Source organism: Chiloscyllium plagiosum, chromosome 6 (genome assembly GCF_004010195.1).
Source record: "Chiloscyllium plagiosum isolate BGI_BamShark_2017 chromosome 6, ASM401019v2, whole genome shotgun sequence".
Classification (NCBI taxonomy): domain Eukaryota; kingdom Metazoa; phylum Chordata; class Chondrichthyes; order Orectolobiformes; family Hemiscylliidae; genus Chiloscyllium; species Chiloscyllium plagiosum.
In genome coordinates this window covers 45,027,819-45,040,912 of record NC_057715.1, presented here as the reverse complement: position 1 = coordinate 45,040,912, position 13,094 = coordinate 45,027,819, and the positions used below count along the sequence as shown (strand labels likewise).

The 13,094-nt window shown below is 41.5% G+C and overlaps 1 protein-coding gene across 1 annotated transcript in view; it reads left to right on the top strand.

Moving 5' to 3' along the window:
• The window catches only part of dct (dopachrome tautomerase), a 58,816-nt gene extending 49,167 nt beyond the window's left edge, over nucleotides 1-9,649 (top strand). The window contains exons 7-8 of the mRNA XM_043691451.1: nucleotides 2,829-3,030; nucleotides 8,017-9,649. Coding sequence (XP_043547386.1) covers nucleotides 2,829-3,030; nucleotides 8,017-8,189 — 375 coding nt within the window. The 3' untranslated portion in view covers nucleotides 8,190-9,649. The remainder of the gene's footprint in view (nucleotides 1-2,828; nucleotides 3,031-8,016) is intronic.
• Nucleotides 9,650-13,094: the final 3,445 nt, after the last annotated feature.

Here is a 13,094-nt window from a genome sequence, read left to right as displayed (position 1 = left end):
TGCATCCGCTGCACCCGATGTGGCCTCCTCTATATTGGGGAGACAGGCCGCCTACTTGAGGAACGTTTCAGAGAACACCTCTGGGACACCCGGACCAACCAACCCAACCACCCCATGACTCAACACTTCAACTCCCCCTCCCACTCCACTCCATGTCCAAGAACATGCAGTTCCTTGGACTCCTCCATCGCCAGACCATAGCATCACGATGGCTGGAGGAAGAGCGTCTCATCATCCGCCTAGGAACCCTCCAACCACAGGGGATGAACTCAGATTTCTCCAGTTTTTTCATTTCCCCTCCCCCCACCTTGTCTCAATCCCAACCCTCGAACTCAGCACCACCTTCCTAACCTGCGATCTTATTCCTGACCTCTCCGCCCCCATGCCCGAAATGTCGATTCTCTTGCTCCTTGGATGCTGCCTGACCTGTTGTGCTTTTCCAGCAACACATTTTCAGCTCTGATCTCAGCATCTGCAGTCCTCACTTTCTCCTAAGGCACTGGTCAGACCACATTTGGAAGACCGCGAGCAGTTTTGGACCCTGCATCTAAGGAGGTATGTGCTAGCCCTTGGAGGGGGTCCAGAGGAGATCTCAAGAATGATCGCAGAAATGAAGGGCTTGTTAGAGGAGCAGTTATAGATTATGGATCTGTTCTTGATAGAATTTAAAGGATGAGGGGGATCTCGGCGAAACTTATAGAATATTGAGAAGCCTGGATAGTATGGATATGGAGAAGATGTGTGCTCTAGTAGGAATGACTGGGAGCCTCAGAATGAAAGGGCAATCCTTTAGAACTGAGATGAGGATGAATTTCTTTAGCCAGAGGGAGGTGAATCTGTGGAATTTGTAAGACAGAGACAGATATATGCTTAATTATTTAAGGGGATCAAAGGTTGCAGGAAGAAGGCAGGAGAATGGGGTTGAGAAACATATCAGCAAAGATCAAACGGCAAAGCAGACTTGATGGGCCGAATGATTAATTTTTATGGTCCTATGTGTGATGGTTGGATTCTCTAACATTGGGATGATCATTGCCTGACACTTGTGTGGCTGGAATGTTACTTGCCACTTGTCGGCCAAAGCCTGGATATTTGTGAGTGCCTTCTGTTTTTGGACATAGAGGAGTCACAAATGGTACAATCCTGTACAGTCTTCAGTGAACATCTCTATTTCTGACATTATGATAGAGGAAGGTCATTGAAGATGGTTGGGCACTATTTCCTTTCATCTGTGATGACTGACCTCCAAAAATCACAATCACCTTTCATTGTGGCTGGTATGACTCCAAGCAGTGGAGGTTCTCCCCGTGATCCCATTGACTCTAATTTTGCTAGGGGTCCTTGATTCCGCACTCAGTCAAATATAGCCATGATGTCAAGAGAAGTGGATCTGATTTCATCTCTGGAATTCAATTCTTTTTCTGATACTGTCATCGATGGATTGACAGATAGGTACCCATCAGATCCAGATGTGGATGAGTTCAAGTAATTTTTTTCTCTTTTGTTGGTCCTCTCACCTCTTCCCACTGATTCATCAGTCCAGAACATCTGGAGGCCAAGGCTAGTGTTCTGGGAACATGTATTTAACTCACACCACAGCAGATGGCAAAATTGGAATTCAATAAAATATCTGGAATAAAAGGCTACTGTAATGAGACCAACTAACCATTATTGATTTTCACAATACAAATAACCCATCTAATTCATTAATTCCGTTCAGGGAAGGAAATCTGCCATTCTTACATGTCTGGCCAACATGTGACTTCAGATCCATAGCATTGTGGTTGACTGTTAAACTATTCTATGGGTGACAATAGTGATAACCAGAAAAACATATTGGCCATATTTGACCTAATGCCACAAGATTTCTTCAGGATTAATATTGAGGACTTTCAGGGCAGCCCTCTCCCATCTGCATGCCATCACCTCTGCTGGGCCTGTCCTGCTAATGGGCATGATATACCCATGCATGTGGTGCTTGGGACATTCTTTGTAAGGTATGATACTATGAATATTACAGTGTAAGGCTGTTACTTGCCTAGTTTGTGAGACTGCTCTCCCAATTTTGGAACTAGCCGTCAGCTGTTAGTAAAGCCAAATTTGTAGGGTGGACAGGGCATTGTCATTCCCAGTGCTCGGATAGATGCCAAATGGTCTAACTGGTTTATTTCTTTCCTTTAGACTCTTTGGTAGTTTGATACAACTGAGTGACTTTCAGAGAGCAGTTAAGAGTCAACCACATTGCTATGGGTCTGGGGTCACATGTAGACCAGACAGGCAAAAATTGTGGGTCCTTCCCTGAATGGAATTAGTGAGCCAGATGGGTTGCCTTTATTACGAAAACCAATGACAGTTAGTTGGTCTCATTACAGTAGCTTTTTATTTCAGACTTTTTATTGAATTCAAATTCCGTCTTTTGCTGTGGTGTGATTTAAACACATGCCCCCAGAACATTAGCCTGTCTTCTGGATTAGTAGCCGAGTGATGTTCTATTATTTCTTTGCCTCCCCTCAAAAGTGAATTTTGTGAATATGCAAAGTGTTTTGAAAGTTGTAGCTATGCTGCTTGCAGTACTTAGATCTTCTGATATTAGAATGATCATGCAGCATAGTAGCACCCTAAATCTATGATATAGCTGCTTATGACTATTCCAAACAACATCCAATCTATGTGGTAAAATAATCTATTCACAATTTCACTGCATGATATCATTTTTTCACCTTTTTCCTGATTTCAAGCTTACAGTTTGATTGGGAGTAACTGAAGACGATCTATTGGTTGGAAGGAATGTTCGTTCGTTTTGTAATACTCACTTTGCATTGCAATAGGTGCTCCATGCCTTTATTGATGCTGTTTTTGAAGAGTGGATGAAGCAAAACAGCCCCGCAATGAGCTCTTGGCCAGAGGAGATGGCACCGATTGGCCACAACAGGCAATCTAACATGGTGCCATTTTATCCACCTGTGACCAATGAGGAACTGTTTGTATCATCAGCTGATCTTGGTTATTCGTATGAAATTGAATTGTCAGGTAGGTTGTAAAAACAGTCTCTCACTTTATTTCATTCTTCTCCCAGCTTGAGTGCAAAGGAATATGATTTGCACTGTGACCTTCTCTATGTAAAGTCATTATTGGCCAGCAGGCAGAATACTTCAATAGATTTACTTGGTTTCATTTGAAAGACAAATTGTTTGGAGTCAATATTCACGAGAGGGATGGGAAGGGAGGGAGAACAACTGAATCATTGAATCATATAGTGCAAAGAGACCCTTCGGTCCATCGAGTCTGCATTGACAAAATACCATTCTAAATCTACACTAGGTCCACTTTCAAGCACTTGGCCCATTGCCTTACATCTTATGACATTTCAGGTGTACATTCAAGTATATTTTAAAGTTTTTGAGGTTCCCCACCTCAACTACCCTCCATGCAGTGCAGTTCAGATTCCCACCGCCCTCTGAGTGAAAATATGTTTTCTCAAATTCCCTTTTGACCTCCTGCCTTTCACTTTAAAATGATGCTGCCTTCTCATTGACCCATCAGCTAAGTGGAACAACTGCTTCCTATCCACTTGTCCGTGCCCCTCATAATCTTATCCACATCAATCAAGTCTCCCTAAGTCTACTTTACTCTAAAGCTCCATCCCAGAAAATCTCTTGGTGAATCGCCTCTCCACCTGCTCCAGTGCACTCGTTTTCTTGTACTATGGTGATCACAGCTAATGCAATACTCCAGCAATAGCCCATCCAAAGTCCTGTATAGCTCCAGCATAATTTCCCTGCCAAGATACTCTATGCCATGAATGACAAAGAGAAGCACCTTGTATGCCTTCTTAACTATCCTATTAACATGTCTTGCCATCTTCAGGGATCTGTTCACAAGCACCCAAGATCCTTGTGTTCCTTTGAACTTCTTAGTGTCCTACAAATCATTGGATATTCTGCTACTACATAGGAAACATTAAATTATGTCAGTCCAAGTTCCTGTCAAACTTAATGATAGTCCAAAGATGTGCAGGTTAGGTGGATTAGCCATGGTAAATGCAGGATTAGAACATAGAACATAGAAAAGTACAGCACAAAACAGGCCCTTCGACCCACAATGTTGTTCTGAGGATTATTCCTAATCTAAAATGAAATAACCTAACCTACGCAGCCCTCAATTCACTGCTGTCCATGTGCATATCCAGCAGTGTCTTAAAAGTCCCTAATGACTCTGCTTCCACCACCACTGCTGGCAAAGCATTCCATGCGTTCTCAACTCTCTGTGTAAAGAACCTAACTCTGACATCTCCTCTATGCCTTCCTTCTAACACCTTAAAACTATGACACCTCGTGCCAGTCAATCCTGCAGTGGGGAAAAGTCTCTGGCTATTGACTCTATCCATGCCTCTCATTACCTTGTATACCTCAATCAGGTCACCTCTCTTGCTCCTTCTCTCCAGAGAGAAAAGTCCGAGTTTAGTCAGTCTCTCTGCATAAGACAAGCACTCCAGTCCAAGCAGCATCATGGTAAACCTTCTTTGCACCCCTTCCAAAGCCTCCATATCTTTCCTATAATTGGGCGACCAGAACTGGACACAATATTCCAACGGTGACCTCACCAGGATTTTGTAGAGTTCCAGCAAAACCACGTGGTTCTTTAACTCGATCGCCCTGTTAATGAAAACCAAAACACCATATGCTTTCTTAACAACCCTATCCACTTGGGTGGCAACTTTGAGGGATCTATGCACTTGAAAACCAAGGTCTGGCTGTTCTTCCACACTGCCAAGAATCCTATCTTTAATCCAATATTGAGCATTCAAGTTTGACCTTCCAAAATGCATTACCTTGCATTTATCCAGGTTGAACTTTTTCTGCAGTGTAGGGATTCTATTCTATGATTCTATGACTTCATTTTTATGAGGTTTCCCACATGGATTTCAAAAGATTGAGCTGAAGTGGCCTGCTTTTAAGTTTTTTATTTACATAAATGGTAAATGAAAAAAAATGCTATTTACAAAGTAAGACCTTTTTTTTATAATTTAGAGGTTATGAAACAAAACATGTACAAATAACTTCATCTCTATATATATGTTTAACCTTTCCAATGAAGGATCATCTTAGACTTGAAACAATAACTCTTGTCACAGATACTGTCAGTCTTTCTGGGTTTCTCCAGAATTTTCTCTTTAAATCAGTTTTCTCACATTTGTAGTATTATTTATGTATTTAAGCTGGTAAGTGTTCAGCATTAAGCAGCTGTAGTCATGTTCCCTCCTCCCAAGATAAACAATCTTGGATTGTGTATGATTTGACTATTTTTCAAATTTATTTTTGATTGGATGTGGGTGTCACTAGCAAGGCCAATATTTGTGCCCAGCCCTCATTGCTGTTGCACTGAATGTCTCGCTTAGCCATTTCAGAAATGTTATTACACAGGGTAAACCCCTCTGCTAATTTAAACCAGCCACACAGCAGATATTCACCCTATGCTATAATCTGTGAAAATTCGAGAGGCAAAGAACTATCCCAAAGGTCACTATTTCAAGTAAAAATGAACAACTTTATTCTTTAAGTCCAACAGAGAATATCAAAACCAACAACTATTTACAACTTCTTTCTCTTAAAACTTATCTTTTACCTCCCACTCTACAATTCTATACCAATTAAAAAATCCTGATTAAGATTTACAAAAACAAATCACGTTTCTAAACCAGTCAGCTTTGCCGATTCTTCTTTATAGATTTTCCTCTGTAGATTCTCTCCAGGTCAGCCTCGATGTTCTGCTGCACAAACTCTCCACAGACAGGTACCTTTCACAGAGCTCTTTAGCTAAAAGTCTACATTCATTGGCCTTTGGCAGTTCTTCCCATTACTGTTCAAAATGTCCGGTTTTATACCTCAAAACTTTGGATCATTTCACTGGTTTTAATATTATCAAAATACTTCAAAATAAATTCAAATTTGATTGGATTTTCATATCTTGCGGCATCATTTAAACTGATTGGCCAAATTTGAATTTGTTTTTGTTTCATGGCAACACAGCTGCTGCTATTTGTTTTGACCAAGTGTTACATTGTTACCTTGTTCAAGAATCTCTGTATTTGTCCATCCTTGCTAGCTTCTCAACTCTCCTAAAGATACAGTACACCTCCACACCTTCATAACAGAGGGCAGTTAAGAGTTAACCACATTGCTGTGGATCTGGAATTACATGTAGGCCAAACCAAGAAAGGATGGCAGATTTTCTTCCAGATAGGACATTAGTGTTAGATTTTTACAGTAATTGGTAATGGCCTCCATCACTGAGATTAGTTTTTAATTCCAAATTTGATTAAGACATAATATTCTTTGCTGCAATTCCAGAGAGAGGCAGGAAGGATTGCAAACATGCATTTTGGGAAAGTGATTGGAAGTCAGAGACTGGGTGGTGGGCATGGGGAGGAGTTGGATTACAGTTGCAGTGCAGCATATTGAAGGAGAAGGAGTAAGAGAGGTTAGTCGTCAGAATGAGGAAGAGATTGGACATCAATCAAAGACTAAAGTTTAGGAAATTTGGGAGGTGGGGAGAATGTTGGTGGGAAATTGGAGGGCAAGGTGGTGCCAGTGGTTTTACACTTTTTTTTGTGGACAAGGTTTCAGTTAGTTCAAAGTTTGTGCGAAGATTTGTAGCTCGGGTGCTCGTTGTTGTGGTTCTGTTCACCGAGCTGGGAATTTCTGGTGCAGACATTTCGTCCCCTGTCTAGGAGACATCCTCAGTGCTTGGGAGCCTCCTGTGAAGGGCTTCTGTGATCTTTCCTCCGGTATTTGTAGTGGTTTGAATCTGCCGCTTCTGGTTGTCAGTTCCAGCTGTCCGTTGCAGTGGCCGGTATATTGGGTCCAGGTCAATATGCTTCAAATCTTCGCACAAACTTTGAGAGACGCTAAGACAAGCCAGGAATTGGGATTCCTGTGCCAACCGCCTAAGCGCCACATACGAACAACTCCGGTTCCTGCATGAATGCCAAAAGAATCAAATTCTTCCACCATATGTTAGATACAGACCACCAGTCAAAAACCCACAAGCCAGGGACACAGCCAGACAGAATGGATTCAGAATGATCCAGGTAATGATTACAGACGCTCACAACAGACTTCACAAATACAGAAAAGAAATTGCACGCCAAAAATCGTTAATTTCAAAAACCACAAATCAGGAATGGACCCGGACCATAGAACAGGCCGTCACCATAGGACAGAACAGGACCACACAACGCAAAAAAATGGCACTAAAAGAAAAAATGGCCAAACTAACACACAACAGAGAGGACACCACAACACACACCTGGGTTAGAAACTCTCCCACAGACATCTCACAGACACGGAAAGAATAATACTGGCCAAGGGACTCAACTACAACCATAGGGACGCCAATACAGCAGACTTCCTAGCAGCACTAGAATGCACACTCAGGAACAATGGACTGACAGAAGAGACAAAGTATCGTACCTCTTATAACAAGGAAAAATAAGCACATTGACCTGGACCCAATATACCGGCCACTGCAACGGACAGCTGGAACTGGCAACCAGAAGCAGCAGATTCAAACCACTACAAATATCGGAGGAAAGATCACAAAAGCGCTTCACAGGAGGCTCCCAAGCACTGAGGATGTCTCCTAGACGGGGGACGAAACGTCTGCACCAGAAATTTCAGTTAGTTCCCTGACCGACTAAACCAATATGGAATTGGGAAGCTGAAAGAGGTGTTAGGCCCATTTTCACCTAGACAAAGCACCTGAATGCCCGTTATATTTTAGATAAGGAACACTATTCCTCTGTCTTGATTCAATTTGGTGACCACAGTGAGCTCGTGCCTTCATGTAGGACAAGGAGCAGCCTCTGTAGCTTTGTAAAAAGGGGAGACTTTGCATTGTAATTTCACAGTGAAATTTTCCAAATTATAGGAATATTTAACCATGAGTAATCCAGCATTTTTAAAGACTTCATTCGTTTATAATCCATAAAATTAACTTGTTTCATGTAATCTACAGAATTTAATATTTCCTTGGGTACCAAGCTAGCTGCGACCATCAGTGGAATCTTGCTGGGCCTTGTCCTGTTTGCTGTACTGCTGATGCTAATTCTGCAACGACGAAAGAATAGGGGTTTTGAACCTTTGTTAAGTTCAGAATTTTCCAACAAGATGTACACTGAAGAAGCTTAGTTTATGCAACAGTTTGTTACTATTAATCTTTTATCCCTTTTGCAATGTTGTTTTGTGTCAGCAGTGCTATAATGTAAGATCATATAATACCAATGTATGTATAAGCTGATGAATTTGTATTTGATTCTTAGCATGATCTGTTTTATCAATGATGAGAAAATAACTGATTTGTCAGTTGGGAAGAATATGCTGTTTTTGTTGTCTGACATGATGATACATGATTTAGAGCTTTTTAGGATGTAATGGGCAAGGTTTGCTGCTGTGGCTTTTGCTGGGCAGCTTTTTAAAATGCAGATTAGATCTTTGATTTTCAAAATATTTTCAAAACCAAAATATAGCTGCAATAAGAATGAAATTCTAATTCATTTTCTATATTTCCAATTTATGATACTGTTATGACTAAGGTTATAGGAATGAACTGTCTTTCTGTAGTTCCACACATCACAACATAGATTTTAATGTTTATCTGGTTACCGATATGTTCAATTATATACTTCACTAATTTCAGAATGTAAAAGAAAATTCCATCAACCAGGTTTCTTTTATATTAACAAAATTATTGAATTATTATAAGACTCATTCAACAAAGGTGCAAAGCTGGTTAACACATACTTTAAAATTCGAAAGATTAAATATTAAGCCTTTCAAGTAACCTTACACAAATTAAGTTTCTCAGCTAATACCAATTTTTTTAAAAAACTTTGCATAATTGCTCATTTGTAAAAGAAGAAAATAAGATGTGATCTGTTCCAGGTGATATTTGGTTTGGGGTTAAGACACAAGTGCATAGGTGTCACTAGACCCGTGTGGTTGTTATTTTCAGAAGCAACTCGTTCAGGAGATATTGAAATAAAGTCTTCTAGAAGCTTCTCAGGAGAATGGCTACAACAGATTTTCCAGCTCTCCCACATGGCACTCAAAAATGCTTTTCCCAAAAAAAGTTGGGAAAGGATGTCTCAGTTGGCTTTTCGATTAACAGGCTATACCAACTGCCTTTTTGGAATAATATGCAAAACACAACTCAGAAATAACTGACAATCATAATCCCTGACATGTAACGTCCCTGTTCATATATTCAAGTAGTTCCAGAATCCATAAGAATCTGATTGTTTGCTTAGCTCAATTGTCTTTCCCAATAAGTGCTTGATGGAAAAGTCAAAAGTGTCCTTTTCAGTGATTTTTTTTTAAAAAGATAAATCCAGCCAACTCCATAGTCTTCTAAATGACTCAATTTTTACAATATTTTAACCCTGAGTCTTAAAAAATTTTGATAACCTTCATAACAATAGGTGCTTTAAAAATAAACATATAGCAGACATTAATCCAACACATTATTCCAACTTATGTGCAAGTTCCTTTGTCTCATGTACTGTGGTGAGATTATAAAAAGTTGTTTCTCGGAAATGTGTCAGTTTTATGATCCATAGTGTAACTCAACATACTGCCAATAAATGAAATTCCTCCCTTTTTATGTCTCACTGCTTTCTCATTGATTATAAAGTTAATTTTAATTTCCCTCAGAGGTCTGAAGAAGTGGTATGGAAACCCTGCTGCCTTCTAAGTGTCACCCAACATAGGCTTAACGCAGAAAGAGTACGTGGTGAATGATGAGACATGGGGTCCCCATTGTTAATCACTCATTGAGATATGCTGCAATAAGAAAGGGGTATCTAAAGTTAACCTCTGCCCTTTATGTAGGTTCCAATACCCCCTCACTTCCCACTTTGCTGGAACCTCATTAGAAACACTTGCACGTTGCCCTACTTGTCCCTGTCTGAGGATTCTATCAACAATCATAGGACCCATTGCAATACCAGCAGTAGCCTGCTGTCCTGGTGACGCTGTCAGTAATGTCGAGTTGCCAGCCTCAGATTAGTTCTTTGTCTTCAATTGTGTTGGAGGAGTGGGTGTGGGATGTTTGCCCCATACCAAATGGATTGGTGAATCTTGGCAGTTGGGTTCCATTGCCAAGCAGGCATTATATTCTTAAAAGAAACTCAAAGATCTATGGATGCTGGAAATCAGAAAAGAACAGAAATTTCTGGAAAAGGTCAACATATCTGGCAACATCTGTGAAGCGAAATCAGAGTTAACGTTGCAAGTCCAGTGACTATTCTTCAGTACAGACTGTAGCTAGGAAAAGGTTGCTTTATGTGCGAAAGATGGGGTGAGCGCAGGGGGAGGAGGAAATGCTAGATGGCGATGAAGCCCAGTGAGAGAGAGAGAGACAAAAAAAATTTGGGCAGAAAAAGGAATGTGAAAAGAGCAGCCTGGGAGAATCAATAGCTACTAATGATGATCATTAGTGAATGACAATGGGTTTGTGGTAGCAGCTCATATGATGACATGGCCTGGCGTTTGGTGGGTTGAGGTAAAGACATGGGAGAAGTTGCTCAGGACCTACAATTATTGAACTTGATATTGAGTCCTTTTAGGGCTGCTGGGTCCCAATTGGAAAATGAGATGCTGTTCTAGCAATTTTGAGCTTTGCTTCGCTGGAATACTGCAGCAAACCTGAGACAGAAATGTTGCCCAGGGAACATGCTGTGTTGAAGTGCCAGGCAACAGGAAGCTCAGTGCTATTTTTGAAGACAAACACGGGTGTTCTGCAAAGCAGTTGCTCAGTCTGCATTTTGTTTCCACAATGTAGAGCAGACGGCATTGCAAGCAATTAAAACAGTAGACAATATTGAGTGAAGTACACATAGATTGCTGCTATGCTTGGAAGATGTGTATGAGGCCTTGGATAATCAGGAGGGAGGAATTAAGCATAAATGTGTTGTAATCTGGATTAGTGGTGCTGGAAGAACACAGCAGTTCAGGCAGCATCCGAGGAGCAGCGAAATTGACGTTTTGGACAAAAGCCGCTTTTGCCCGAAACGTCGATTTTACTTCTCCTCTGATGCTGCCTGAACTGCTGTGGTCTTCCAGTACCACTAATCCAGAATCTGGTTTCCAGCATCTGCAGTAATTATTTTTACCCCATAAATGTGTTGTAACTTTTACCATGGCAAAACACTGTTAGAGTATGAGGAGGTATTGGGATTGCAGGAGGAGTGGATCAAGGTGTCCCAGGAGGAATGGTTCCTGTGGAAGGGTGACAAGGAAGGGAAAGGGTTATGTGTCTAGTGGTGGCATCCTGCTAGAGGTGGCAGAAATGAAGGCTAATGATCCTTTTGATGTGGAGGCTGATGGGATGGTAGTTGAGGTTCAGGGAACCCTATGCTGTTGTGGGAGGGAAGATAAGGGGTGAGGGCTGAAGTAAAGTAGATGGGTTCGACACGATTGAGAGTCCTGTCATCCCCAATAACAGGGAATCCCTGGCTGAGGAAGAAGGTGGACAATTTGGAGGACCCCCCCTATAGATACTGCCAACATCAGAACAGTTGCAATGGAGTTGGAAAAACTGGGAGAATGGATTAGAGTACTTACAGGGAGCAGGGTGCAGGGGTGTATAGTTAAGGTAACAATGGGAGTTGGTGGGTTTGTAGTGGAATTTGGTAGCCAGCCCATCCCCAGAAATGGAAACAGATATGTCAAGGAAGGGAATGGAGGAGTTCAAGATGGAATAGGTGAAGATGGGAGTTGAGTGAAAATTGGAAGCAAAATTGATAAACTTTTCTAATTCTGGATGAGAGAGGAAAACAGCACTGATGATATCATTGATATACCAGAGAAAGAGTTGTGGAAGGGGGCCCAAGTAGGACTTGATTAAGGAAGGCCAGCTGGTGAAGGTTGGTGAAGGATGGAACGGTTCAGGCCTTCATGAAGAAGTGGAGAACCTTGAGACCAACCTAATGGGGGCTAGACATATAAAGGGATTGCATGTCCATGGATGAAGAGGAGGGTCTAGATACTGCAAACTGGAAATTCTGAAACTGATGTAAAGTGTCCAAAGACTCACAGATATAAGTGGGAAAGGACTGGAGAAGGCAAGAAGAAATTGAGTTAAGGTAGGAAGACATGAGTTCTGTAGGAAAACAACGTGTTTGACTGGGCAGTCCTGTTTGTAGGTTTCCATCAGTCAAACTGCCCCTGTTATATTCTGATAAGTTGCAAATTCATTGCCTTAAGTATTCATGAAATGCCCTTTTGAAGTCTCTCATTGTGTCCACTTGCATCACTCATTGACAACAGCATTTTGTGAGTGAATGCATTATTTCTCACATGCCTCATTTGACCAAGCCTTAGATCGAGTCTGCAGGTCCATCTGTAATTAACTGTTGGGAACAGATTTTCTTTGTCTACCATGGGTCACAATTTGGCTTGTTGAGGGGTCCTTTGTGACCCCTGAGCTATTTAAAAGATATAGCTATGTGCGACTACATGAGTTTGCAAGGTGCTGCTCCTCCAGTCAAAGGCCAACTCTCTCAAAGTGGGCAACAAGGATGGGGGAGAGAAGAAATTCTGTGAGCAGCAAGTCACACAACCTCATTGGACAAATATAGTCTGAGGTCTGGAGCCAAAGTGAAGAGCCTGATGGATAGGGAACTGGAAGCTTTACAGGAATCTACTGGGTTAGGGAGCACATGCATGATAGTTGAGTCTTGGGAGGAGGCAGGGAGAGAAATGGTGGCAAAAAATCTGTGGGGTTAAGAATTAACTAAATGAAAATTCAGGTAGGTCAACGGCAAGAGCAGTGGATGAGTGACTGGGGAAAATGCGTATAAGTGGCAGAGGGCATGGGTGGGTGAGTGAGTGGCAGGGAAGGGGGAAGGAATTGACTGGATTAGTGATTGAGTGATTATGAGACTAACTGGGTAGGTAAACTCACAAAGTTGTGTGGGAAGGATTTCCAGAATTTTGATCCAGTAATACTGGCGTAATGGTGATCTATTTCCAAGTTAGGATGGTGAGTGGCTTGGAAGGGAACTTGCAAATGATGGTGTTCCCATGTATCTTTCT